This window comes from Protopterus annectens, chromosome 6.part0, assembly GCF_019279795.1.
Source record: "Protopterus annectens isolate FY-2018-M chromosome 6.part0, PAN1.0, whole genome shotgun sequence".
In the NCBI taxonomy this organism is placed as follows: domain Eukaryota; kingdom Metazoa; phylum Chordata; order Ceratodontiformes; family Protopteridae; genus Protopterus; species Protopterus annectens.
In genome coordinates this window covers 1,700,294,261-1,700,322,243 of record NC_056737.1, presented here as the reverse complement: position 1 = coordinate 1,700,322,243, position 27,983 = coordinate 1,700,294,261, and the positions used below count along the sequence as shown (strand labels likewise).

The 27,983-nt window shown below is 45.4% G+C and overlaps 1 protein-coding gene across 2 annotated transcripts in view; it reads left to right on the top strand.

Moving 5' to 3' along the window:
* Positions 1 to 27,983, top strand: part of CARF (calcium responsive transcription factor) — a 2,518,000-nt gene that overhangs the window by 853,898 nt on the left and 1,636,119 nt on the right. For both annotated transcript variants that reach the window (XM_044075092.1, XM_044075091.1), the window contains exon 6: positions 20,091 to 20,220. In XM_044075092.1, coding sequence (XP_043931027.1) covers positions 20,091 to 20,220 — 130 coding nt within the window. The remainder of the gene's footprint in view (positions 1 to 20,090; positions 20,221 to 27,983) is intronic.

Genomic DNA, 27,983 nt, shown 5'->3' with positions numbered 1-27,983 from the left:
AAATTAAGGATACTCTAGGTGTGAAGAAAATGGGAAGATGCTGTCCACTATAGGAGTGTATTTTGCTACCCCTCAACATACGTTTTCAAGGAGTCAGAAGGGCAGCAAAGTCTCTCATTCAGGAAGTTTCAGCAGTCTTCCCAGGATGCTCCTTCAGAGGCTTCCTTCCAGGGCAGAGGGGGAAGTATAATGGATGCTGCCGTCATGGTAGGGACAGTCCAAAATGTCATTGTTTCCCATGAGCCTCCTCTGGCAGGCCCTTTCAGTGGCCCTGAAGGGTTGCCTGATTGTCCGGCTCTGTAAGTATTCAGGAGTTACTTGGCTGTTCACCCAGAAACTTGGGAGGTTATCATCTCAGATGTGTGGGTGTTAAGAGTCATATCCACAGGTTATACTATTCCCTATTTAGAAATTCCACAGTTAAATTACAAACATCTCCCATATGTTCCACCCCATCAGAGACTACAAGCAGGGTTTGAGATTAACAAGCTGCTTGCAAATCAGGTCATGCAAGTGGTTCCATCAGACCAGTAAGGATCTGGAGTCTATTCAAGATTTTGTTTTTTGGTACCAAAGAGGAACAAGGACCTCAGGCCTGTTCTTAACTTAAGCAAGTTGAATCCTTTCATGAAAGAGACTAAATTTTGTATGATCATGGTGCAGTCCATTTTACCTCTGCCAAGGAAGGACGATTGGATGTGCTTCAAAGGATGCCTACCATCATAAAAAGATGGAGAGGTGCTCCAGGAGGTTCTTGTGCTTCTGGCTGGGGAGCAATCACTAGGAATTCAAGGCCTTGCCACAAATGTTCACCAAATGCATGGCAGTGGTTGCAGCCTGGCTCTGGCTGCGTGGTCAAGGTCTTTCCTTACCTTGATGAATAGCTACTTACTGCTCCCACAACAGCATTACTGTTCATGGCAAGGGACATATTACTGCAGCTGCGTGACCACTTAGGCATTACAGACAATTATCTAAAGTTGAACCTACAAGCTGTTCAGATGTTAGAGTTCATAGATTGCCACTTGGATGTAGTCAGCCAAATTACCAGGCTGTCAGATCCAGAGTGATCAGCTTTCAATCTCAGGTGTTGCCAGTTTTTGCGCTCTTGAAGCCTCTAGCTTATGCAATTTTGAAACTCTTAGGCCATATGGCAGCACTTATAGGGTTGGTTCCTCTAACCAAGTATCATATGAGGGTTCTGCAATGGACCCTGATGGTACATTGGCCTTTAGTGTCTCACCCATTGGATTGTCCAGTATGTTTGACAAAAGTATGTTATGAACAAATTTGATAGTGGTTGCAGTCTCCTTTAGTGAACAATGGGAGACAGTTTGTCTTTCCCTTCCTTCGGTCCATGGACCACAGACACCTCCCTTTTTTTGGTGTGGAGAGGGTTTTGAGAGGAGGATGGTTCAAGGGTCCTGGTCTTCTGCAGAGGCTGACATCCACATCAATATCCTGGAGATGAGAGCTGTCTTCCTGTCATTGCAGGCTTTTCAGGATGCCCTTCCCAGATGTGTGATTGCAATACAGACAGACAATATGTCCCTTGACTGGTATCAACAAACAGGGGAGAACACTTTCTTATCTTATTTGTCAAGAGGGCATTCGGGTTCGGCAATGGATGATTTCATCTCAGTGGATTTTGGACACTCCAAATTGGCCCTAGGTGTGTGTGTGTGTGTGTGTGTGTGTGTGTGTGTGTGTGTGTGTGTGTGTGTGTGTGTGTGTGTGTGTGTGCCTTCACTGGAAGGTTGGGCGCCGGGCTGGCAACTCGACACCGTAAAACTCCACTGCCAATCATGAGCGGACAGGTGATCCACTCTGGCGACCCCTAACCGGGAAAAGCCAAAAGAAGAAGAAGGTTTCTTTTTGCAACACTTATCCCGGTAAGAACATTTTGCTTCTTCATGAGTGGTCTCTAAATTTGAGAGTTGTGGCTTGGATTTTCTGGTGCTGAGAACTCCATGTTGCGACCTCTTTGCCTCCCTATCCAACACCAGTTGTAGCAGCAGTTATGCCTCAATTCCCCTTCCAGGACAGTCACCCAAAGACTCTGTATTTCTTTGGCTTCCAGGACTCCTGTATGCTTATCCCCACAGTTCCTCTGATTGTAAAATTCCCCCAGAAGGTAGCACACTGCAGAGTTTCTTTGATCCTCATAGCATGCTTCTGGCCTCATCAGGTGTGGTTCCCTTTCGTATGGCCTCTTCTTCTGAAGTAGCACCTCCTTGGGTACTGGATCCCATTTCCCATCCAGTGAGTCTGGATTTCCCCAATCTTCAGTCCCTCAGATTAACCACATGGGTTCCCCAATTCCCTAGATGCACAGAAATCCTCACCTTTCCCAGGATGTGGCTCATATCTTGTCTTCATCTCAAAAAACTTTCAGCTAGGAAAGTGTATTCCAGTAAATGGAGACATTTTGCAATGTGGGCTGAATCCTGTGGGCTCAATCACTTTTTGGCTCCTTTAGAATCTGTTATAGATTTTGTTTCTGAGCTGTTTCAGTCATGTTCTCAGTTTTCTACCATTAAGGTGCAGTTGTTAGCTATTTCTAATTTTCATGTTGACAGAGATAATATTCCTCTGGCTGCTCTCAAGATTTCTAAGGCTTTTCTCAAAGGTACCTTTTTGTTGCATCCTCCAGTTTGGGATCCTTTTCCTCCCTGCGATTTGCTGTTTATTTTACAGATACTTGCAGGCCCTCCTTTTGAACCCTTGACGTCAGACTTGAAATTGTCTTGGAAGACCTTAATTTTAGTGGATGTTACTTCGGCAAGGAGGGCCTCTCTTCATACAAATCCATCTTTTTTGTATAAAGTGGCTTTGGAGAGTAATCTTAAGAGTTTCATTCATCCTCCTGTGTTTTCCCCAATTTCTCCAACAAAGGTGAATGCCTTCTGCATTGTTTGGATGTGCATATGCAGCTGAGATTTTATTTGGACTATACCAAGGTATTTAGAAAATCATGTCAATTACTGGTTTCTTTTTCAAAATCTAGGCTTGGTACACCTGTGTCTAAAGTGATGATTTCCAAGTGGTTATCAGACTGTATTTCATCTGGATTTTCATTGAGAGGCAAGACAATGTCCAGCAAGCCAGAGGATCATTCTGCCAGAGTATGGCTACTTCTACGGCTTTCTTTATAGTAGCAATTGATCTGATGTTGTTGTCTTCATTTGATCTTCAACCTGTGGATTAGGCACCGACACCGGTGCCAAGCCGGCCATATTCAAGCTGCGGTGTCGAAACTGAGCTCCTCCCCTACCCATAATGCCCATCTCTCCCTCACTACCTCAGATCTCATTTGCTGCCATTCGAGCTAAAAGCGAGTTGGCTGAACTCTGTCTTTGGTGTGAGTTTTTCTGAGTTTGTTGAGAAATCTGTGTACCTCAGGTACTTTACATCTTCTTTTCTAGCTTCTAACCTTTTCCCTACCCTTCATGTTTCTTTGTAGGGGGGAAAAATATGTATATAATATGGGTCTATTTCATTTCACTGAAACTCAGTTGCCTGCACACAATTCACTGAAAGCTCATTTGACTGAAAACTCATTTGACTGAAACTCATTTCGTTGAAAGTTATATATGGCCTTTTCCCCACTGTAGTGCGATCCTGGAGTTAGTATATAAAGTAAGCGGGGGGTTGGGGGGGGTATCGCCCCCCCACCTATTTTAAAAGTTTAAAACCGGAGACATGGATACTTACAAGTCCAATGAATAACTCTTTCCAGAAGACAATATATAACCAAACTATGTGGGGGGCTGTGCCCCCCCACACCCCCCTTACTTTATATACTAACTCCAAAATCGCACTACAGTGAGGAAAAGGCCATATATAACTGTCAACAAAATGAGTTTCAGTCAAATTAGTTTTCAGTGAAATGAGCTTTCAGTGAAATGAAGTAGACCCATACATACACATATATATATATATATATATATATATATATATATATATATATATATATATATATATATATATATGTATGCATATGTATGTATATGTATGTATGTATATATATATATATATATATATATGTATGTATATATAATACATATATATAATACGTATATATTCTCTTCTGGTCAGGTTCCCTTTCCAATCTCTTATCATGGCTCATAAGTCTGATAAGGGTGCGGGATTCAAAAAATGTACTGGTTGTGGACATAAACTTCCACCATCAGATGACCACACTCAGTGTGTAGTGTGTTTAGCCATCACTCACCTGGACATAGGGTGTTCTATTTGTGTAGGATTTCTGCCCGTGTGGATAGGCGCAATAAGTTGATTTTAAAAGGTGTGTTATCCAGTTCTTCTGGTTCGGGTGCAGGGACTCAACCTCCTGTTAAGTCGCTCAAGAGTAAAAGCAGGGACGAGGACAGGAAAGCAGAGAAAAAGAGAGAGAGAGAGAGAGAAGTCCAGAGGCAAGGACAAGCCCCTGGAGAAACAGAAACTGATGGACTCTTCCCCCTCTGCTGGCAAGCCTTCTCCCAGAATTAGGCCTAGGTTATCCTTGCCTCAGCCTAGGTTCTCTCCCTAGCCCCTGGAGTCAGCCTCGCCCAGGCACCACTCCAGGCCTGAGTCTGTGGCTTCCTCTGCCAGGCCATCCTGTAGTTTGTCCTCATGACAGTTCCTGTGGGCTCAGATCCAGCTTGGGGTCCTTCTCGCCCCCTCCCCACTGGGAGCCTGTGGGTCCTTCCCTTTCCCGAGCATCATGGCTTTGGGGCTTTCGGATTTCAGAGTTGCCAGTGTCGAGGGGCTGACATCGATGTTTTTGTATCTTTGACACCGACCACAGCCTTGAGTTCCTCGGCCCCTTTCACTTCGATGCTGGAGGATTCTCTGAGTCGGTTCTGAGGGTTTGGTGTCAGCGTCGAGGGTTTCAGTGCCTTCCCTTCCCCTCAGAGCTTCAGCATTGAGCAACTTGGCACGAGTCCCCCTATCATCGCAGATGGGGTTGGGGTTTTTGGCCCCGCTGGCAAACAGTGCCTTGGCGCAGGCACATGCGGGACCGATCTCCCTCTCTCTGTCAGCGTTTGATGTTGTGGAGAAGGTTTGTTCAACCCCTTTGTCAAGATCCTCAATGCCACCCCCTCTGGATCCTTTTCTACTCCAAGAAACCCAAAAAGAGGAACCCAAGAACAAATGATTGGAACACCAGCAAGCCACTTAATTCTACTGAATAAACAGTTAAGCTCTTCTGTCTTCGTAACAAGACTTCATCAGAACTGATGAAGTCTTGTTATGAAGATGAAAGCGCTTAACTGTTTTTTCAGTGGAATAAAGTGGTTTGTTGGTGTTTCAGTCATTTATCCTTGGGTTTCTCTTTTTTGGTTTCTTGGTATTTAGACTGACTGTCCTTTTCTACTACAGCTGGACTCTGGACCCCACGTCTCCAGTCCTCCATTTCAGGGTCAGCCTGCCTCTACCCTCCAGGTTACTCACCCTGTGGACCCCTAAGCTCCTCCCCAGAATTTCCCCTTGAGGATGTCCACTGGAAGCATGCGTGCAAGAGGAGGCACATTGACTCCACCCCTGAGTCTGGCACCAAAGACACTGACTGGGAGGAAAGCGAGGGCTCCCCCAGATCTCCACCTGATGATGTCTTCTTTGGAGACATCATGGAAATTCTGTGTCAGAAAGGTGGATGGTTTTCCCAAAAGCCCAATCTGGTTGAGTCGGTGTTCCTGGAGGCGTTTGCCGCAGACCTGTCTACCTTCTGTGTGACCCCCCCCAGCAGATCCTTTGGTAGACTTCATCACCCGCAGAGTGTGGAAGGAACCATACCTGGTGGAGCCATTACCCAAACACCCTGACAAGGTCCTTAACACCCTGCAAGACAGGTTATTTTGGCAGAAGAGCATCCCTGTTGTTTGCAGCTGCCATCAAAAAGGAGCTTGCTCAGGAGAGATCATCTGTCCATCCACCTGACATGGAGTCCAGAGCAATAGATAGACTGGAGAAGTGTGTTTATACATCAGTGACCTTCTCCCTGTGGGCGCTGAATTATATGGCACATGTTACTAGACTGCAGAGGTAATGCATCAAGGAGGTGTCTTCATCTACCCCAGAGTCCATATTGGCAGAGGAGAAGATCTCCTCTAGACTGGCCACTCTTAAAGCCATTTCTAATGTCTCTATGAGGCTCCTCTCCTGTGCCACGGAAGGTGCATCTAGAGTAGCCAGTTCAGACATCTCTACTAGGCGTCACACCTGGATGCGGCTTTGCGATTTCTCTGAGCCTTTCAAGCCATCCTTCAGAAACACCTCTTTTGATGGATCCACCCTGTTCGGTCCATTCATGAAGGGTACTTTAGCCCAGTGTGAGAAGGACGGTAAGACCCTGCTGCTGTCGGAATATGCTTTTCTACTCTTCAGCGATCCTACTCCAGGTATCAGAGGTAGTAAGAAGTTGTGGTTCTGGAAGTCCAGGACTTTCCATCAAGATGCACCGGCAGACTCTTCCACTAGAGGCAGATCGGGGAATGATTTGTTTAGACACCGCCCTAGAGTCAGAAGGGCTTTGAGGGACCAAGGGTCTTGGGACTCTTGCCCGGACAGGCCCTTCCAGCGGCCCTGAAGTGTTGCCCGGCTGCTCCACCCAGGAGGCAGTCAGGGTTCACTTTTCTCTACACCCCTCAGCCTGGGAGGTCATCACGTCAGATAAGTGGGTGCTGAGAATAATATCCAGGGGCTATTTGATACCCTTTCATCACCCACCAAAGTCCCAAAAGATTCTCCAGGATTTCCCACCCGCTCACAGGGAGGCAGCCAAATTCAAAATTTCCAAGCTCCTCTACAAGCAAGTCATCCAGCTCATCCCCCCAGAGCTATCTGGATCAGGCATCTACTCAAGGTTCTTTTTGGTGCCCAAAAAGATGGTGGGACACAGACCAATCTAGGATCTGACTCACTTGAACAAGTTTGTTAAAATGAAGTTCCGGATGGTTACTATTCATTCTGTCCTTCCCTACCTTCAGAAGGACTTCTGGATGTGCTCGGTGAACCTCCAGGATGCGTATTACCACATAAGGATGGACAAGTGCCAAAGGAAGTTCCTATGCTTCTGGTCAGGAGCCAGGCATTACCAGTTTAGAGTACTCCCCTTTGGCCTCACCACAGCGCCCAGGGTGTTCACCAAGGTGGTAGCAGTACTCACAGTGCATCTCAGGCTGCAGGGGATACAGGTCTTCCTCCACCTGGACGACTGGCTTTTAGCTGCACCCACCAAGCATCAGCTTCTTCAGGCCAGAGACCAGTTTCTTCAGTCAGCCTCAACCTTGGATATCATGATAAACTTTCCCAAATCAAAATTGGAGCCTGTCCATTCCCTGGAATTCATTGGAGCGCTGTTGAACACTTCTCTGTGCAAGGTCTTTCTCACCAGCAACAGGATTCAGTCTCTTCAGTTCCATGTGCATGTCATTCTAGAAACACCCCTGCTGTCAGCAACCCAAATCCTCCAAGCTCTGGGATCTATGGCAGCAACCATTGTTATTTTACCTTTGGCAAGACTACACATGCACGTTCTCCAGTGGACCCTAGCAAGCACAGTTGTCGCTTCTGGACAAGCCCCTCTCTCATCCCATTCGGCTGTCCAAAACCTGCAAGTCCTCTCTTCTTTGGTGGTTAAACTCTCAGAATTTAGTGGAAGGTCACCATTTTGTGGCTCCCACTCCTGTAGCCACAGACACCACGGACGCCTCCCGGCTCAGGTGTGGGGGGGGGGGGCTTGACTGGGATGGACTGTTCAAGGAACATGGTCAGTATTAGAGACCATCTTACACATCAACTTTCTTGAGATGAGGGCAGTGCTTCTGACATTGCAGGCACTGCATTCATTTCTCCCCCAAGGAACGATTGCGATACAGACCGATAACATGGCTGTGGTCTGGTATATCAACAAACAGGGAGGAACCAGCTCTTATCCCCTCTGTAGAGAGGCCATGAGATTGTGGGAATGGGCGATTTCCTCAGGCCACTTTCTTATTGCAATGCACATTCCAGGCAGTTCCAGCATTCTAGTGGACAAAGTCAGCAGGACCATTTTGTCTCCTCATGAGTGGTCTCTGAAACAGTCAGTGGCGAACGTGATCTTCCAGAAATAGTCAGCCATGCTGCGATCTCCTTGTCTCATCTTCCAGTGCCATGTGCAGTGGGTTCAAGCTCATTGCCAAGAAATGTATAGTTATTCCCTTTGGGAAAAAACATGTACCCATGAATTACCACATAGGTGGCAGTACACTAAACACCAAAAGTGTGATAAGAGACTTAGGGACACAGGTGGACAGTGGTCTCCCATCGATAACCACATCGCCACAACAGTCAGAAAATCTTTCTATGTGGCACACCTCATCACTAAGGGCTTTTCATCCAGAAAAGAGGAGGTCATTGTCCCACTGTACTCACCCCTCATTAGACCCATTATAGAAGACAACGCCCCATTTGGTATGTACCTCTCAAGGCATCTGCAACAACTGGAAAGGCCACAGAAATACCTCACTAAAAGAATCGCAGCCTAAAGCAGATGCCCTATGCTGTCCGTCTAAAAAGACTCCAGCTGTACTCTGTCACATGTCGTTTAGTCAGAGGCGATCTCTGCTTAACATACAAGGCCATGTCAAACCCAGAGCTGTTGGAAATGCTACGTTTAAAGAAATCTCAATCCCCCAGAGCCACACGCTCCATTGTGATGACAAGGTTTAGATCCCTGAACAAAACATGCTAGAGGGCTAGGTTCCTAACCCAGAGACTCCCTAGACTCTGTAATAGACTTCCCATACACGTCAAGCAGAGCACCTCTTTGACCCTCTTCAAAAGGAAATTTGACGATTGGATGGGAGATAGGAAATTCACCCCAGGCATCATGTCAGTCGCCCTGCTAGACAGAGGTCCAGGGAATTAAATATTGTGGTTAGAAGTAGCCAGGGAATTGTAATGGCTAGGCTTGTATAGGCCCTAGGCCGATAGCCTAGTACCAACCTATGAACCCTGACCCCCCCCCCCCCCCCAGGAGGGATTCCCATTGACGCTCTAGTTCATGCTTGGCCCCCCCCAGTCTGCTGTACACATACTCTCCTCTTTCTCTTATGTCAAAATTCCTTCAGAAGGCACAGAGGTTGAGGTGCCGCGTGATCCTCATTGCCCCTTTTTGGCCTCATCAAGTTTGGTTTCCTTTCCTTTAATCTCACAGTGACAGTCCTCCTTGGATTCTGGATCAATGTCCAGATCTGATTTCCAATCCGGAGGGTGATTAGCATTCGGATCTGAAAAGCCTGAAGCTTACAGCTTGGCTTCTGCAGTTCCAGTGATGGCTAGAGTTCCCAGGCTTTCATCTCCTGTGAGACATATATTGCTTTCCGTTCAAAAGTAGTCTACCAAGATGATTTATGCTAGCAAATGGAAGAGGTTTTCCATTTGGGCATCCCACAATTCAGTGGATCCTTTTACTGCCTCTATACCTTTGGTTTTAGATTTTCTGGCTTCTATCTTCAACCAAGCTGCCAGTTTCTCTACAGTTAAAGTCTAACTACAGTAGCTGCTATATTCCATTATCAAGTTGGACTCAAAGAATATTCTTTGGCTGCTTCTGTATTGTGCAAAGCCTTTTTGAAGGGAACACTGCCATATTTGGAAGGAGGGAAGTTTCTTTGCTAACCAGTGGGAGTGGGTAGCACTGAGCGGCCTTTTCGTCTGATCTGGTAAGGTTTCAGCCAGTAACTAGTAGCCCATTGGTCGTTTTGGGCCAATTCGTAGCTCTTTTCAGCCCCCTGTTATAAAACGCGCTATACGCGCGTTAGCGCGATTTAGCGCGGAGTTGCCACTGTTGCACACTAGGGCAGCGCCGGTGAAGCAGGTTTAAACTATTCGGGCTACCTAAAGTCCACTCTTCAAATTTTCCCTTAAAACTACCTTCCTCGAACTATACTACTGATCTAATCAACGTATCCTACAACTAAAAAGATCATCTCTACTTATTAAACCTAGCACTTGCTCCTACAGTACTTATTACCTTGATACGGCACTCTTGTCATAGATAGTACCCCAAAAAAGGCAACCCCCCATTTCTCGGTCACCCACGTCCCCCGGAATCTTTTTTTAAAGTTTTTCGTCTATCCTTCTAGCATGCCGAGGGATCAGTTGCTAGTGTCCTCTCCTGCTCAGCTGGTGAACCTGGGAATATTGAGGCAATGTTTCAATTGCCTCGTGTACACAGACAACCCTCTCCTCCTCCCACAAAACACAAATACATGCGAGAGATGCAACTATACGGCCAAACTGGAGGCTGAGCTCTCTCAACACAGGACTGGCAAGACCAGTCAGGAGGAGAAGGTTACCAAACACACTATAGACCCAGTCTCACATAGTACCATTACAACCTCAAATCATACACATAAACACACAAAGACATACTCGGAGGCTCTGATCAAAAATCTACCAAAACAGCAGAGGCCACCAAAGCAGACACCCAAACAACCACCACCTCAGAACACAACTCCCGCAACACATAGACCTCACAGTCAGAGTGTCAAACAGTCACAGCCCTTAAGGCCAAACACAATGCCAGACACACTAGTCATTGGTGACTCCATAGTCAGACACACTGACGTCCCGCTCACCAGACTGAGTAAGGAGAAGGTCACAGTAAGCTGCCTGTCGGGCGCTAGAATCCGCCACATAACGCAAGCACTCAGGTCTCTCAGCAGGTACAAATATGACTCAGTCATTGTCCACGCTGGTGTAAACGACCTGAGACGTACCTCCTTGGACTACATGAAAAGAGACATTGAGGAGCTCTCTGATTATGTAGCCCAGGCAGGTATGACCTGACCTTGAGCAGTATCCTACCTTCACCAAGAATGATGCCACAATACAGAGATAAGATGATCAGCTTTAACAATTGGATTAAACACTGGTGTCATTCAAAGGGGATCCAGTATCTGTCTGCCTGGGATGACATGCTGGACAAGCCACGCTGCTTCGCAAGGGACGGCTTGCACCTGTCACCCCTGGGATTCCGGATATTGGCAAAGGCTCTTGCCACCCCATAGTGCCTTTTTAGGCAAGGCTCAAATTCTAAACCTACCACCCTAGAACACAAAAAAGGAAAAAACTAAGGGTAATGCTGCTCAATGCCAGAAGTCTAAATCTCAAAATGCACGCACTCGAGGCCCTTCTCAGTATGGAGAACATCGATGTCTGTGCTGTGACAGAAACCTGGTTCAAGGCTCCTGAGAGCACCCCAGCACTATCAGGTTTTACCTCATATCATGCGTTCCGCCCCAAAATCCGGACAATACCAAGAAAGGAGGGGGGGTATCCATATTCATCAAGGACACCCACACCTCAAGACTGGTGGCAACGCATGATGCATCGGAGACCATCCAGGTGCAATTGACCATAGGCAAGACTGCTCTGCAAATTGTAGCATGTTACAGGCCACCCTCACAAACTCAGGAAACTCACATGGCCTTCCTGAAAACACTAGAGGGGATAAATGTATCACCAAACACCATCATACTAGGTGACTTCAATTACCCTAATATAGACTGGGAACACTACTCAAGCCCAAACACCCTAGCTCAAAAGTTCCTGGAATTCATAAACTCAAATGCCATGGAACAACTAGTCACCATCCCCACAAGAGGAGATAACATACTTGATCTCATCATCACGAACATGGGAGCACAATGTTCAACACCGGAAGTATACCCCTCACTGGTGAGATCAGATCACAAACTAATCTCGCTGGAGGTCCTCATCCCACCCCCACCTGAAATAAAAAAGACCACAGTAAAGAACTTCTCAAAAGCCGACTTCACACTTCTGAAGACTAGTGTAGTCTCCTTTCAGGCCCCCGAGCCGGCGGAAAACAATACTCAAGCCGCTGAATCACTTACAAATGCCTTCTACCAGCACCTGCAGGACTGCATGGATAAGGCAATCCCAAGCAAAACAAAGACTCTTTGTACCAAAGGCAAGCGTCCAGTCTGGTGGACCCCAGCCATAAACAAACTCTACAACAAAAGGAGGAAGCTACTACAAGATAGAGCAAAATCCTTAAAAGGTAAGACACCCTTGATCGCTATAAGTAAAAAAACTAAGAGCTCTCATAAAATCATCCAAAGCAAATTTCGAGAGAAAAATAGCTAAAGACTCAAAAGACAATCATAAGGCCTTCTTTAGCTATGTTAGAAACCTAGGAGGAAACTCCCAGATATGCTCAGAACTAGTCCAAAATGATGTGAAGATTACTGATCCTACAGACATTGCCAACATACTGGCTGACAGGTTCAGTGCAAACTTCTCCCCTCCCCAAAAGGAGAGATATCTATACCAAACGAGTGCAGCCCCCAAACATCTCCAGCGCCCAAGTGAGAACTGCTCTCTACAAAGCAAAAACACAGCATCCATGGGACCTGATGGTGTCCCCAGCTGTGTGCTCCACGAACTCAATGAGGAATTAAACCCACAGCTAGGACAGCTGTTTAATCAAAGTCTTACCTCTGGATACGTACCCAGGGAGTGGCGCACTGCAACTGTGGTCCCACTTCACAAAGGCGGTGCCTCCACAGACCCTGGAAATTACCGCCCATTAGCTTGACAAGCCTTATCTGCAAAGCCATGGAGAGGATCATAATGGACCTCATAAATAAAGACATAGGGAATTTGCAGACTTTAGATCCAACCCAGTTTGGCTTTGTCAAAGGCAGATCATGCCTTTTAAACTTGGTTGACTTTTTCAAACAGTCACCAAAGCCATTGATGAGGGAAAGGCAGTCCATACAGCCTACCTCGATCTGGCTAAGGCCTTGATACAATACCCCACTCAGGTATCATTGAAAAACTCATCAGCTTAAATGTTAACCCATACATCACAAGATGGGTTGCAAACTGGCTGAGTGACAGAACCCACAGGGTCAGAGTTGCTGGCGCCATGTCAGACTCAAAGCCTGTCACAAGTGGTGTCCCACAGGGCTCAGTCCTGGGCCCACTCTTGTTTGGCATCTACTTTTCCAAGTACAAGCAAACACAGGAGGGTTATGGCTGACAAAGTTTGCAGATGACTGCAAACTGGGCCATAGTAGAAAACACATCTGACACAGATATCCTTCAGAAGGGTCTCACAGAAACGGATAACTGGTGCCAGAGCCACGGCCTAAAGTTAAATGCCAAAAAATGCATAGTCATACCCTTCGGGAAAAACAAGGTTACCCCTAGCTACCAAATAGGTGGCAATCCACTGAGCATAGAAGAAGTTATCAGGGACCTGGGGACCCAGGTTGATAGTAGTCTGTCATTCGACACCCATGTAGCTAAAGTAGTTAGGAAGACCTTCTACATTGCCCACCTTATCATGAAGGGATTCTCATCTAGATCAAGGGAGGTCATAGTCTCCCTTTACTCATCACTCATCAGACCAATGATTGAGTACAATGCCCCATTCGGAATGTATCTGACCCGACACTTGCAGCAGCTGGAGAGGCCACAAAAGTTCCTCACCAAAAGGATAAAGGGTCTCAAAAATCTGTCCTATGCTGCCCGACTGAAAGAACTCCAGCTCTATTCAGTCGCTTACCGCTTGCTCAGAGGAGACCTTTGCCTAACATACAAGGCCATGTCAAACCCAGATTTGATGAATATGCTTCACCTCAAAAAATCTAGATCCATCAGAGCCACAAGGGCGGGAGACTTAAACCTCGACAAGGCTATTAATAGGACGTGCTGGAGGGATAGATTCATCACCCAGAGACTCCCTATGCTGTGGAATAAAATCCCAGTACATGTGAGGCAGAGCACCTCGCTGGCCTTGTTCAAGAGAAATCTTGACCAATGGATGGGAGATCGCAGATTTACCCCAGGGATTACCTCAGTGTCACTGCTCGACAGAGGCACAGCAAAATAATGGGTATAGTTCCCCATACTAAAGGGGTGGCGTAAGCCACAAAACGATGGGCTAGGCTTATAAATGCCCTCGGGCAGATAGCCTAGTATGAACCTATGAACCTATGAACCTATTTCTTGTATGACCTCCAGTTAAGGACCTGATTCATCACCCAGAGACTCCCTATGCTGTGGAATAAAATCCCAGTACATGTGAGGCAGAGCACCTCGCTGGCCTTGTTCAAGAGAAATCTTGACCAATGGATGGGAGATCGCAGATTTACCCCAGGGATTACCTCAGTGTCACTGCTCGACAGAGGCACAGCAAAATAATGGGTATAGTTCCCCATACTAAAGGGGTGGCGTAAGCCACAAAACGATGGGCTAGGCTTATAAATGCCCTCGGGCAGATAGCCTAGTATGAACCTATGAACCTATGAACCTATTTCTTGTATGACCTCCAGTTAAGGACCTGACCCCTCCTTGGGACCTAACCTTTGTACTACAAGCGCTTGTGTCGTCTCCCTTTTAGCCCTCTGCAAAAGTGGATCTACAGTTCCTGTCATGGAAACACTTTTGTTGGTAGCTCTTACTTCATCTCAGCCGATTTCTGAATTACAAGCTCTTTGCATTCAACCTCCCTACCTTATATTTCACAAATACTGTGTTTCTCTTAGGCCAAACACTTCCTTCATGCCCAAGGTCGCTTCAGAGAAGAATATTAATCAGGTCATTCATCTTCCTGTGTTCTTTCCAGAGTTTCAGCACAAAGGGGAATATAAATTACACATGCTTGATGTGCATAGGCAGCTCTGTTTCTATCTAGATAGAACCAAATCTTTCAGAAAGTCCAATCTGCTGTTTGTATCATATTCTAAGCCCAGATTGGGATTGCCTGTTTCCAAGGTAACCATCGCCAACTGGATTGCAGAATGTGTTATGTTTATTTATGACAAGTATGGGGTTTCTCTTCCTTCTGCAGTGAAGGCACATTCTACCAGGGCTGTGTCTACTTCATCAGCCTTTTCTTCTAGAGTACCAGTTGATGAGATGTGCACTGCAGGTACATGGGCTAGGTCTCACACCTTCATATCCCATTACAAATTGGATATCTCATCTAGGAACAGAGCTCCTTTGGTTCCGCTGTGCTCCGAAACATCTTTTCTTAGAGCCACCCAGGGCTCATGTAGCTGGGGACTCTGTCCCACAGGTTGAAGATCGAATGAAGACAGCAATGTCAAATAAAGAAGTTATGTACTCACCATAACATTCATCTGAATTGTTGTTCTTCATTTGTTTTCAACCTTCCCTCCCTCCTTCCCCCTTACCATGAACACTGGCCTGGCTGAGGAGGCCTTCTGTTCTCTCTCTATGCCTCCTCTTCAAGGTGTTATTAGCTGTCTACGTGGTTTTCTGTGGTTTTATGTCAGGAACTTATCTGTCAGGCAAACTCATTCTGAGGGAGGGGGGGCATTATGGGTAGGGGAGGAGCTCAATTTCGGCACCGTAGCTTGGATATGGCTGACTCGGCACCGATATCGGTGCCTAACCCACAGGTTGAAGATCAAATGAACGCTTTCGAATACTGGCTAAGGCTCTTGCCACCCCCATAGTGCCTTTTTTAGGCAAGGCTCAAAAGACAAACCCACCTCCATAGACAACACAAGGAGAAAAAAACTAAGGGTAATGCTACTCAACGCCAGAAGTCTAAACCTCAAGATGCACACACTCAAGGCTCTCCTCAGTATGGAGAATATCGATATCTGTGCAGTAACAGAAACTTGGTTCAAGGCTCCCGAGAGCACCCCAGCACTACCAGGTTATAACTCATATCATGCTTTTCGGCCCCAAAACTCAGACCGAAACACAAAAGGAGGGGCAGTATCCACATTCATCAAAGATACCCACACCTCCAGGTTAGTGGCACTGCACGAAGCATCGGAGACCATCCATGTTCAACTAACAGTGGGCAAAACTGCCTTTCAGTTTGTAGCCTGCTACAGATCACCCTCCCAATCTCAGGAACCCCACTCGGCTTTCCTGAGAACATAATATTAGGTGACTTCAACTACCCAAACATTGATTGGGAAAACTACTCTAGCCCCAACACCCTTGCCCAATGCTTCCTAGAATTTATAAACTCAAACGCTATGGAACAACTGGTCACCACTCCCACAAGAGGGGACAACATATTGGACCTGATCATCACCAACATGGGGACTCTAACCAGAGGTGAGCCCCTCATTGGTAAGATCAGACCATAAACTAATCTCACTGGGCATCTATATCCCGTCCCCACCCCCAGCCAAGGAAACCACTGTGAAAAATTTCTCAAAAGCAAACTTCACACTTCTCAAAACTGAGGTGGAATCCTTCAAAGCCCCTGGGCCAGAGGAAAATACTGCCCGAACTGCAGAATCCTTTACAAACGCATTCTATGAGCACCTACAGAAATGCATGGATCGTGCTATCCCAAATAAAACCAAGACTCGCTCCTCCAAAAGCAGGAGACCTGTCTGGTGGACCCCGGCCATAAATAAGCTATACAACAGAAGGAGGAAGCTACTACATGACAGAGCAAAATCCCAAAAAGGGAAGGCATCTCTGATCAGTACTAGCAAGAAACTACGATCCCTCATAAAATCATCAAAGGCAAGCTTCGGAAGAAAAATTTCCCAAGACGCTAAAGATAATCACAAGGCCTTCTTTAGTTATGTCAGGAATCTGGGTAGCAACTCCCAGATATGCTCTGAGTTAGTGCAAAATGGCAAAAAATACACTGAACCCACAGACATTGCCAACATCCTGGCAGACAGGTTCAGTGCAAACTCCCCCCCTTCCCCCCCCAAAAGAGCAAATGTCTATCCCAACAGAATGTAGCCTCCCAGACATCACAGATGCACAGGTGAAAGCTGCCCTCTCCAAAGCAAAAAACACAGCATCAATGGGACCGGACGGTGTCTTGGGCTGCATCTTAAATGAGCTCCAAGAAGAACTGAACCCTCACATAAAGTCACTGTTCAAACTCAGCCTTACTACAGGATATGTACCCAAAGAATGGCGTACATCAACAGTGGTTCTGCTCCACAAAGGTGGTGCCACAACAGACCCCGGGAACTATCGCCCTATAAGCCTGACTAGTCTGGTCTGCAAAGCTATGGAGCGTATCATCATGGAACTCATAAACAAAGACATTGGGAGACACTGGACCCCACCCAATTTGGCTTTGTTAAGGGCGGATCTTGCCTCTTAAACCTAGTTGACTTCTTTGAAATGGTTACCAAGGCCATAGATGAGGGGAAGGTAGTTCACACAGCCTACCTGGACCTCGCAAAAGCTTTCGGCACAATACCCCACTCAGGCATCATAAATAAGCTTACCAGCTTAAATATCAACCCCTATGTCACAAGATGGGTTGCAAACTGGCTCAGGGATAGAACCCACATGGTCAGAATTGCAGGTGCCATGTCAGACTCTAAACCAGTTACAAGTGGCGTCCCACAAGGCTCAGTCCTGGGACCTCTCTTGTTCGGTATATACTTTGCTGAGGTACAGGCTAACATGGGAGGACTATGGCTGACCAAGTTTGCAGATGACTGCAAACTGGGAGCCATAATCGACTCTTCAGCTGACACAAGCATCCTCCAGAAGGGTCTCACAGAGATGGGATACCTGGTGCTAGAGCCACGCCCTCAAGCTAAATGCCAAAAAGTGCATAGTCATCCCCTTTGGGAAAAACAAAGTGCCCACAAATTACCACATAGGTGGTAAACCATTAAGTACAGAAGAAGTAATTAGGGATTTGGGGACCCAAGTAGATAGTAATCTCTCCTTTGACAGTCATGTTGCCAAAGTGGTTAGAAAGACCTTCTATATAGCCCACCTTATCACGAAAGTGTTCACATCTAGATCAAGAGAGGTCATTGTGCCCCTCTACTCCTCACTCATCAGGCCCATAATTGAATACAATGCCCCATTTGGGGTGTACCTTACCCAACACTTGCAGCAGCTGGAGAGACCCCAAAAGTACCTCACCAAGAGGATCACGGGCCTCAAACAGATGCCCTATGCAGTTCGACTAAAGAAACTCCAGCTCTACTCAGTTGCTTACCGCCTACTCAGAGGCGATCTATGCCTGACGTACAAAGCCATGTCTAACCCAGAATTAATGGACATGATCCACCTCAGGAAATACAAATCCCTTAGAGCTACACGCTCCATGGGCTTAAACCTCAGCACAGCAATAAATAGGACATGCTGGAGGGACAGATTCATATCCCAGAGGCTCCCCTCACTCTGGAACTGTATCCCAATTCATGTTAGGCAGAGCCCCTCACTGACCCTCTTCAAGAGAAATCTTGACAAGTGGATGAGCGATCGTAAGTTTATCCCTGGGATCTCTTCTGTGTCCCAGCTAGACAGAGGCACAGTAAACTAACCTTAAAGGGCTATCTTCCGTGACCTACTATACAGAGGCACAGTTAACTAATCTAAATGAGAGGCGAAAGCCAAATACACTCTGGCTAGGCTTATAAATGCCCTAGGGCAGATAGCCTAGTATCTACCTTTGAACCTATGGTACATTATGGCGAGTACATAACTTCTTTATAAAGCTTGTTCAGCTGTGACTTGGATGGGTCATTGCACTTTTGTTTCCCATTATAAACTAGATATTCAGTCAAGATCCAGGGCATCTTTTGGTTCCACCGTGTTGCGGAATATCCTTGCTTAGTTCCTTCTGAGGATTTACACTTGGCTGGGGACTGTGTCCCACAGGTTGAAGCCAGACAAAGCGGACACCATTTGATACAAAATTTACATACTTACCATAATGATGATCCGTGTTGTCCGTCTCCGTCTGATTTGTTATGGTGAACTTCCCTAGCCGGGATGGCCGGACAGTGGAGGTTGTCCTTTTACTATTCTTGGAGTCCTGCACCCTCTTTTCGTTTGGGGAGTTTATTGTAGCTTAGGGGTTGGCTTACTTGAGGCAAAGCTGATCTGAGGGGTAGGATGAGGAGCGGGAGATTGTGGGTAAGGGAGGCAGAGCCTGGCAAATTGGAAGTCTGAAGGAATTGATTGGTTGTCTGATCTGGGTTGGATCCGATAACCCACAGGTTGAACAAGACGTAAACAGGCAAAATAGGTTTATCGTTATAGTAAGTACATAACTTTCATCTTCCTGGTGGTGCACTCCTGGTTGTCTTAGGCATGCTTCTTGAAGGATATTGAAGATGACCCTGTGGCTGGATATGGCTAAAGCCAAAGTAGTCTAGGAACCATTTGGCATTTTCTTGTTCACAGTCAACATTTTCTTGTACTTTTCCTGTCATTTTGTTTACTTTTTTAGTTTTCTTGTCTGTTTCCTCCCTCAAAATTTACATGACTGTGCAAACTACCATACCATTTTATTTCTTCATGATGGACCTACATCCTTTTTCCTGTCATATTAAGAGTGACAGGGTGTTTTTTTTTTTTTTTTGTTAGTTGTGGCTCTATTCTATTGGCATTTATTGTTCTCGGAAAGTGACAGCAGATGGTATTTGTACTCTTGTTACTATAAGCACAATTTATACTTTTACTAGTTTGGACCTAGCTTACAGAACCTGTGCTGCCTTCAGATAGTCTATGGTGCAGAGTCTTTTTATAGATTTCTTAAGTAAGTGATCTCCCAGAATTCTGTTCTACATTGTCTTTTTTCAGTAGTCATTCCATTACTGTGACTTGATTTTGAGATGTGCTCAAATAAGAAAGCAGAGTAGTTGTACTATAGTAGATGTTTGAAGAGACTCTTATTGAGAATATGTTTTATTATAGTTACTTTGCAGATTTATCACAATCCATCTTTTTTTCTGCGTCTTGTAAAAAAAACTATGCTAAGTAGTATTTCTGGTGAAGAAAGTTTGGCAAGATCAAAAGCATCTGTACCTTTATTTTACAGCAGTGCTGATTTTGACAGCTAACTGAGACTTATGGTTGAGTTTGGTTTTGGCTTGGATCCCTTTGAAGATCTGTTACAACAGGAAGACGTAATATTCAGATTCAAAAACTGACAATTTACTGTAACATGCTTTTGTTTTTGATAGTTTGGAGAATTGATGCAGTCATTTTATTTTTAATTTCTTATACAGAATATCATGTTTAGTAGTAGATAATGTTTTTTTTTAATAAAAGTGATTTTATTGTATTTACTGTAGGTTCTTCTGAAAATAAACAAATTGCTGAAGGTCTTCCAACAGTGTCTGTTGCTGAACTAGCAGATAGCGCTAGCACTTACATTATTAACTCGCAATCACCATCAGATACATGTAAAAAGACAACTGTCAGGTATGTGTTACACTTTGAAATTTAAATCTACATTGTCTACAAACAAGAACCAAGTCAGATACAAGAAAAAATGCATTGTTTTGAGAATCAGATGTAGTATAATTTTGAATGAATCCTAAGACAAATATCAGTCTTCTATTCAGATGTTTTCTATAGATGTTCCTAAGGGTGCATGTTTGCATTCTCATGCCATTTTGTTAGAGAAAATGTATTTATTCTTAACTCCAATTACACTTCTAATCCAGTGCCAGAGGCTATTTTAACAGTAGGCACAAGGCGTAGAATGTCTTACTGATTGGGGTATCAAACAGTCACGGGCTTTTCAGGGGTGACCCATGAGCACTATCTGTTTAAGTGACTTTCTTGGAGTAGCACAATCAGTAAATGAAGATGGATGGAATCATACCCTGAAGCCTGGAGTTCAGCTGGGTTATTCTGTAGATTTTTTTTTCAAATTACCTAAAATCAGATTTTCCACAGAGTTTTAGAGAAAATGTGAAATGTTTGATTAATGCAAGGAAATTGTGTAAGGATGACCTGTTGATTTACGGAGGTTGGAGATCAACTGTTACTGTTGCAGAGCTTAATTGTTACATAGCCTGTAACTAGAAATTACCTTTTTCTGTCAAGTAGCTCAGGAGTCTGGACATGAGACAAGATTTTTTTTTTATTTCTTGATCTTGAGCTAGGGGTGTAAAATACAAGAGAGGAAATTTTCAGGCAGCTATGTGACATTTAACATACACAGGTTAGGACTTTTTGTAGTGTGCATCATAGGTTCATAAGTAAGTACTAGGCTAACTAACCTTGTGGACCATTTTAAGCCTAGCCAGTTTTTCCTTCACAGGTGAGAGCCAAACATTTTCTTTGTGTTTATAAGGCAAACACCCTAACCATAATACCAGTTCCCACATACAGCTTTTTTTCTGTCTTACCCAAGAAAAAAAAGATGCTGACTACTAAGAGATGAGTATCATCTCAGTATTCTGTTCCTGTGAAAACAGAGAAATTGAGAAGACTTGACTCTTGTAGTCAGAAGGGATGTGAAATATTGTAGTTCAAAAGCTGTCTTTCTCTGTCATAATTTCCTGTGAGATCATTATTGTTTAAAGTACCTGTTTGTGCTCAATGCAGCATACTATACAAGTTGTTTTTTCAGTCTGGATGATCAGCTGCTGGTTGAATACCATGCATGGTTCTCTGGGTTGATTGGCAGTTTCTGCAGTGTACCAACTAAAACTGAAGTAAGTAGATCCCTATTTGCAGTCAATGCTATTGGCAAAATCTCATTTCTCAATTTTAATGTTGACTTAGTTCTCACTTTATGAATATCATATTATGCATGGTTGTTATTCTTTTCAAGGATCTGTGTCCAAGATCTCATTCTGTTTATTTCTTGACCCCCCCCCCCGAACCATCATCCTCCCTCTCCATTTTGAATTATAACCTTCTGCTTGTGATGTATTTATCAGCCTTAACTATGTAGCTCTAAAATATCCTTTCAAATCAGGTAATCCTAAAACCACCTTGTTCTGTTAATAAGGACCAACATATCCCACTTAACTCTTTCAATCTTCCCCTCCCAGATTCCTTCAACTCTCTTTAATTATTGCCCACAACTCCTCTTACCCGTATATAAAACTAAATGGACTAAAACATTTTCACTGTTTGTAACTTACTATCCATTATCCATAAACAAGAGCTTCCAGTTTCTCAGTTTTCTATTATCTTTTGTTTACTGTCTTCCCAGATATCCTTGCCTGCCATAACAGAAGCCTTTTAAATCCCTACTCCTAAATGCTACTTCTTACTGAATCCCCATAAATATGGGTATTCCTGAACCAGTTCATGTGTGGATACTTGTAGGATCATAGGAAGTTACTAGGCTATTGGCCCTGAAGCCCTTACAAGCCTAGCCAAGAATTTAGCCCTTGTTCTGACAAGTCTGCACCCGATGCCCCTGTCCAGCAGGGACACAGGTGGAATCCCAGGGGTGTATTTTCTATTCCCCATCCAGATGTTCTTCGTGTTTCACTGTTGCAGTCATCACACTTGGGTTATCCTGCCAGGGGTAGCCCTCAGTCAGCCTGACTACCAGAGGCTTAGTATTTCTGCGTTGGTTGCTGTTGCTTCAAGGCTGACATCAGGACATCAAAGGTATAAAAACAGGCAGCCGACGCCATTACATCAGTCTTTTTTGCAGAGAAGCCCAAAGCAGAAGCAGTTTGCACGCTCAGTTTTCATTCCGATATTGAATCATCCTGAAGTCTTCAAAAGCTAAGTACCCCGTTGGGGATCCTTTTTTCTTGCTCTAACCGACGTCAGAAAAAGTTAACAATTGTCTCGCCTGTGGAAAGCAAATACCACAACGAGATTTCCATTCTTACCGAGTCACCTGTTTAGGCTCAGACCATAACATACCTCGCTGTCAGTTTTGTGCCTTGTTCAACGCCCGAACTGTTCGTTGTTGGGCCCTTATTGTAGCTAAATACTTTCATTCTCGATCTCCGTATTCCGAAATGGCCTTGATAAGCCATCCGACTACCGATCTTCCGAAGAAACATAAGAATAAAGACAGACCGCATAGGACCAAAACTGCCGACGATGCTTCTGTTAAGCTAGTCTCCAGTTCACCGGTACTCAGTGAGGTGCTTTCGCAGCCCCTGATGCCAGCTTCAATGGATTCACAGGCCGCTACAGAGACCCATTCAGAGTCCGGTATGCCAAAAGACTCTTCTTTGACTACGGAACCTGCAGATGTCTCTACCTTGGATGGGTCCGGAGCCGCTGTGCAGGCACTGGCTTCTGAGGAAGTTCTTCACACTACCAATATTCGACTTAAACCAATGACTTCTTTCATGTCTTCAGTTCTTTCTAAAACTACTGAGTTTCTAAGGCCTAGAGTACGAGCTATGCCTAGGAAACCGACAATCCAAACTCAAACAACCGCTTCCTTGCCACAATCTCAGATGCTTAAAATGGCAGAAGACCTGATCATGCTGATTTGGGGAAGCCAGCCTTCCACTGCTAAAAGAAAAAGAGACTTGTCCCTAGCAGCTTTATCTGACCAGAAGTCAGATGATGCTGAGGTTTCTGAATATGAAGACATGCCTGTATCTGCCTTTGAGGATTCATATGCAGATGAATCCATTCCTTCTGCCTCCCCTCCAGAGGACTTTTCTTTTGGTGAAACCTTACATACTTTGAGAGAGCATTTCCATTGGGAATGCCAGGATTATCCTCAGTCCAAAAAGAGACTCAGGGAATTTTTAGATTTACCACAGCACAGACCCTTAGCTATCCTTTCTGTTCTGGATGTTGTGGATGATGTCTTTTTGGAATCCAGCCTAACTCCTGATACTCTACCCCCTGCTCCAAGGAAACCGGATAGGTACTACAGAGTCCCTGACTTTCACAAATTTCTCTTCAAAAATCCTACTGCTGACCCAGAGGTCATCTCCCAAGGACCTAAAGGAATAAAAGCAACTACAGCTAAGAATCCCACCCCCTCGGACAGGGATTCACGAGCTTTAGACAGATGGGGTAAAAAAGTATATACCTCTGCAACTCTCACCATTAGAACATTGAATTGTTAGTTCCACATGCTGAAATACCAGCAACATACTATGGAACTTATTAAACAAAAATTATCTACCTTTCCTGACTGTGCAGAAAATAAAGAATTACAGGAGCTTATGCATTCTGCAAGCCAAGTCAGCAAGCAATACCCTGCACTGTGGATTTGATGCTCTAGAAGCATCTTGCAGTGCAGCAGTCACAGGTTCTGTACTTAGAAGGCATGCCTGGCTTAAGGAGCAGACCTTGCCAGACCAAGTCAAATCAAAATTATTGGATGCTCCTTTGCACAAGGACAATCTGTTTGGCACCAAAGCAGAAGATGTTTTAAAAAAGATGGAAGAAAAGTCTAAGTCTATGCAGACAGTCAAAGATCTTTTGCAAGTGCAGCCTCCAAGATTCAGTAGGCATTGCCCCTCAAAACATTGGTCCTTTCCAGCCCCCTCAAGGCCAACTCAAACTAGACCCAGGGGAAACAGACCCCCAGATTACAGTCTCAGGGTATGCAGAGATCCAAGCAATGGAGTACCTCCACTTCTAAAGCAGGGAGTGCTAAGCCACCCCCTTACGGAAAGAATTCACAATAACTTCTCAACTCCACTACTCACCTCTGCCCAATTGCTAATGCCCATAGGAGGAAAACATGCCCACCATGCAAAAAACGGGGCCTCCATCACCAACAATCGATGGGTCCTCAACATAGTATCACAGGGGTATAAATTTTATTTCCACATGCTGCCAATCCCAAAAGGGTTCCCACACCTTTCTCCAAACCAGTGGGCAGAGGCACAAAACCTAGTTCAGTCCCTGCTCTCCATAAGGGCAATTCAGCCTGTTCCTGCAGAACAGATAGGCCAAGGTTTTTATTCCAGACTTTTCCTGGTACCTAGAAAAGAGGGCACATGGCGCCCAATCTTAGCTCTATCCATTCTAAACACCTTCCTGGTGGTACCAAAATTCAGAATGCTTACCCTACAGCAGCTTCTCCCTATACTGTCCAAAGATGCCTGGTTAGCCACCCTAGACCTAAAGGAGGCCTATCTGCACATCCCAGTCAGGGACTCCTGCAGGAAATATCTACGTTTCAGGGCAGGATCTATGCATTATCAGTTTTCTGCACTTCCTTTTGGCTTATCCACTGCTCCCAGAGTTTTCACAAAATGCCTATCTCCAGCCATTGCCTACTGCACACAGAAATATTCAAATTTACCCTTACTTGGATGATTGCCTGATTCAGGCAGACAGTCAGGGAAAGCTGTTGCAGCACCTGCCATTTGTAAAGGACCTTCTAACCTCCCTGGGTTACACTATCAATGAAGAGAAATCCTAACTAGTCCCCAGTCAAAAAACTGTATTCCTGGGAGCAAGCTTGGACACAGCAACCCAGATGGCATTTCTTACTCCAGAAAAACAAGCCTATCTGACAGGCTACTTTGCTCAAATGGCCACCAGAACCCAGCTATCTGCAAGGAAAATCCTGCAGGCCCTAGGGTTTATGGCTTCCTGCATTCTACTAATTCCATATGCCAGACTGCATATGAGGAAACTTCAGTGGTACTTAAAAAGTCTTTGGTGCCAACATTCTCAGGACCTGGAAACTATCATTCCTATAATACCTTGTCTAAGGAAAGAGTTCCTTTGGTGGGTAGCAGCATGCAACCACAACAAGGGGCTTCCATTTACACAACCCCACACCGCCCAGACCCTAACCACAGACGCATCAGATTATGCCTGGGGTGCACATCTGGACAGCAGGTGGATTCAGGGCCACTGGAGCCCAAATCAAATTTATCTGCACATCAACCAAAAAGAGATGCTAGCTGTTCAGCATGCACTGACAGCTTTCAGATCCCTACTCTCACCGGGACCCCTACTAAACAAAATTGACAACACCACAGTGATGTGGTACATCAACAAGCAGGGGGGAACCCACTCTTACCCTACTATGCAGGCTAGCCATGACCTTGTGGAGCATGGCCTGAGCCATGCATATTCACCTGCAAGGTCAATTCCTGCCAGGCAACCGAAACTCTCTGGCAGACAACTTAAGTAGAAATCTCCTAGACCCACACGAGTGGCAATTAAACTACAACACCTTCAGTCTTGTGACCCAGAAATGGAGTATCCCGGAGGTGGACCTATTTTCCTCCCCCTGCAACCACCAGCTCAGCAAATTCTGCACCAGGGTACCTCACAGCGAGGCCTGGAAAGTGGATGCCCTATCCTTCCAGTGGGCAAACCTCTCAATCTATGCATTTCCTCCTCTGTCTCTTCTTACAAGAGTATTACTCAAGATAAGGGAGGAAAGACCAAGAGCAATCCTGATTGACCAAGACTGGTCACGCCAACACTGCTACCCACCACTGCACAGTCTGTCAAATGCCCCCATGGCACCTACCCCAGATCCCAACTCTCCTGACTCAGCAGGAGGGACAGTTCTTGCATCCACAATTGCAAACCCTGAATCTTACAGTCTGGCTTATTCCTCGAATTCTCCTCCAGTAGCCAGCCTAAGCAAGCAAGTACTGAATGTCATACGTGAAGCCAGACGACCCAGTACAAGGAAATCCTATGCTGATAAGTGGAAAAGGTATTGTTCCTGGATTCACACTAAAGGAGCAGATACAGCACAGCCCTCCTTACCTCTTATCCTAGATTACCTAGCAGACCTACTCCACAGAGGCCTTTCCTTCACTTCCGTTAAGATCCATGCCTCTGCCGTCTCTGCTCATTTCAGCACGGAGCCACCGGTCTTCTCTCACCCTCTCATCAAGCAGTTCCTGAGAGGGGCTAACAACTTAAGGCCACCAAGAAGAGCCCCCACCCCTGCTTGGGACCTTAACATTGTGTTGGAAAAGATCACGCTACCCCCATTTGAGCCTCCAGCATCAGCAGAGTTAAAATTTCTCTTGGAAAACAGCCTTGCTTCTGGCCATCACTTCAGCTAGAAGAGTGTCTGAGCTACAAGCACTTATGGCTGTGGAACCCTTCATTATTTTTCATGCTGACAGGGTCACCCTCAGGACCAACCCAACTTTCATGCCTAAAGTGGTGTCCAGTGTGGCTCTCAACCAATCTATCCATTTGTCCACCTTTTTCCCTAATCCTCAAAATAACGGGGAAAGAATCCTGCACACCTTAGATGTGCATAGACAGCACAGATTCTACCTTGATAGGACTAAGCCCTTTAGGAAATCTGACCTGTTACTAGTCAGCTTTGCACCAGGGGCAGAGGGCAAGGCCATATCAAAACAAATAATCTCCAAATGGATAGCACACTGTATCCATTTCTGTTACAACCACCATGGGAAACCACCCCCTCAGGGGGTCAGAACACATTCCACCAGGGCAACTTCAACCTCTACAGCCTTTCTCAGAGGAGTCCCTACTAGGGATATTCTAGAAGCTGCTACTTAAGCATTGCCACCTGCCTATCTTTTCCAAATCCAGGGCGGGCTTTGCAACAGCAGTCCTGCAGGGCCTAATGGCCAGCCCCAACTCTTCTTGACTGCCTCCACCCGTTCTTCAGCTTTGGGAATCAACCCAAGTGTGACGACTGCAACATAGTACAGTTGTGTACACTTACCGTAAATGTAGATGTTTGAGTGTATTCACTGTTGCAGTCCTGGTTTCCCACCCTCCAGCCCCCTTGTCTCTCTCTTCCTCACTCCTTACTGGGCTATTGGTATTTACTTTTTACTGGCGGTGTTTTTCCACCATAACTTAGCTCCCTATTTGGGGGCTTCTAATATTTGGGCAAGAAAAACTGATGTAATGGCGTCGGCTGCCTGTTTTTATACCTCTGACGTCAGTCTTGAAGTGACAGCAACCGACGCAGAAATACTAAGTTGTGGTATTCGGGCTGACTGAGGGCTACCCCTGGCAGGATAACCCAAGTGTGATGAATGCAACAGTGAATACACTCGAACATCTACATTTATGGTAAGTGTACACAACTGTACTTTATCTAGGTTGCGCTTAAAAAGGGTTAATGAGGCTTTGCTTGATGTTGAATGGGAGTCTATTCCGCAGAAGGGGGAGTCTCTGGGACACATCCATCCCACCAATAAGTCCTGTTGATGTCACATACCAGGTTGAGGTTGTGCTTGCAGGTTACTCGAGTGGAGCTTCACTTGTAGATGTGCAGCAGTCCCATCAAGATGAGGAATGAGATTGCTTTGTATGCC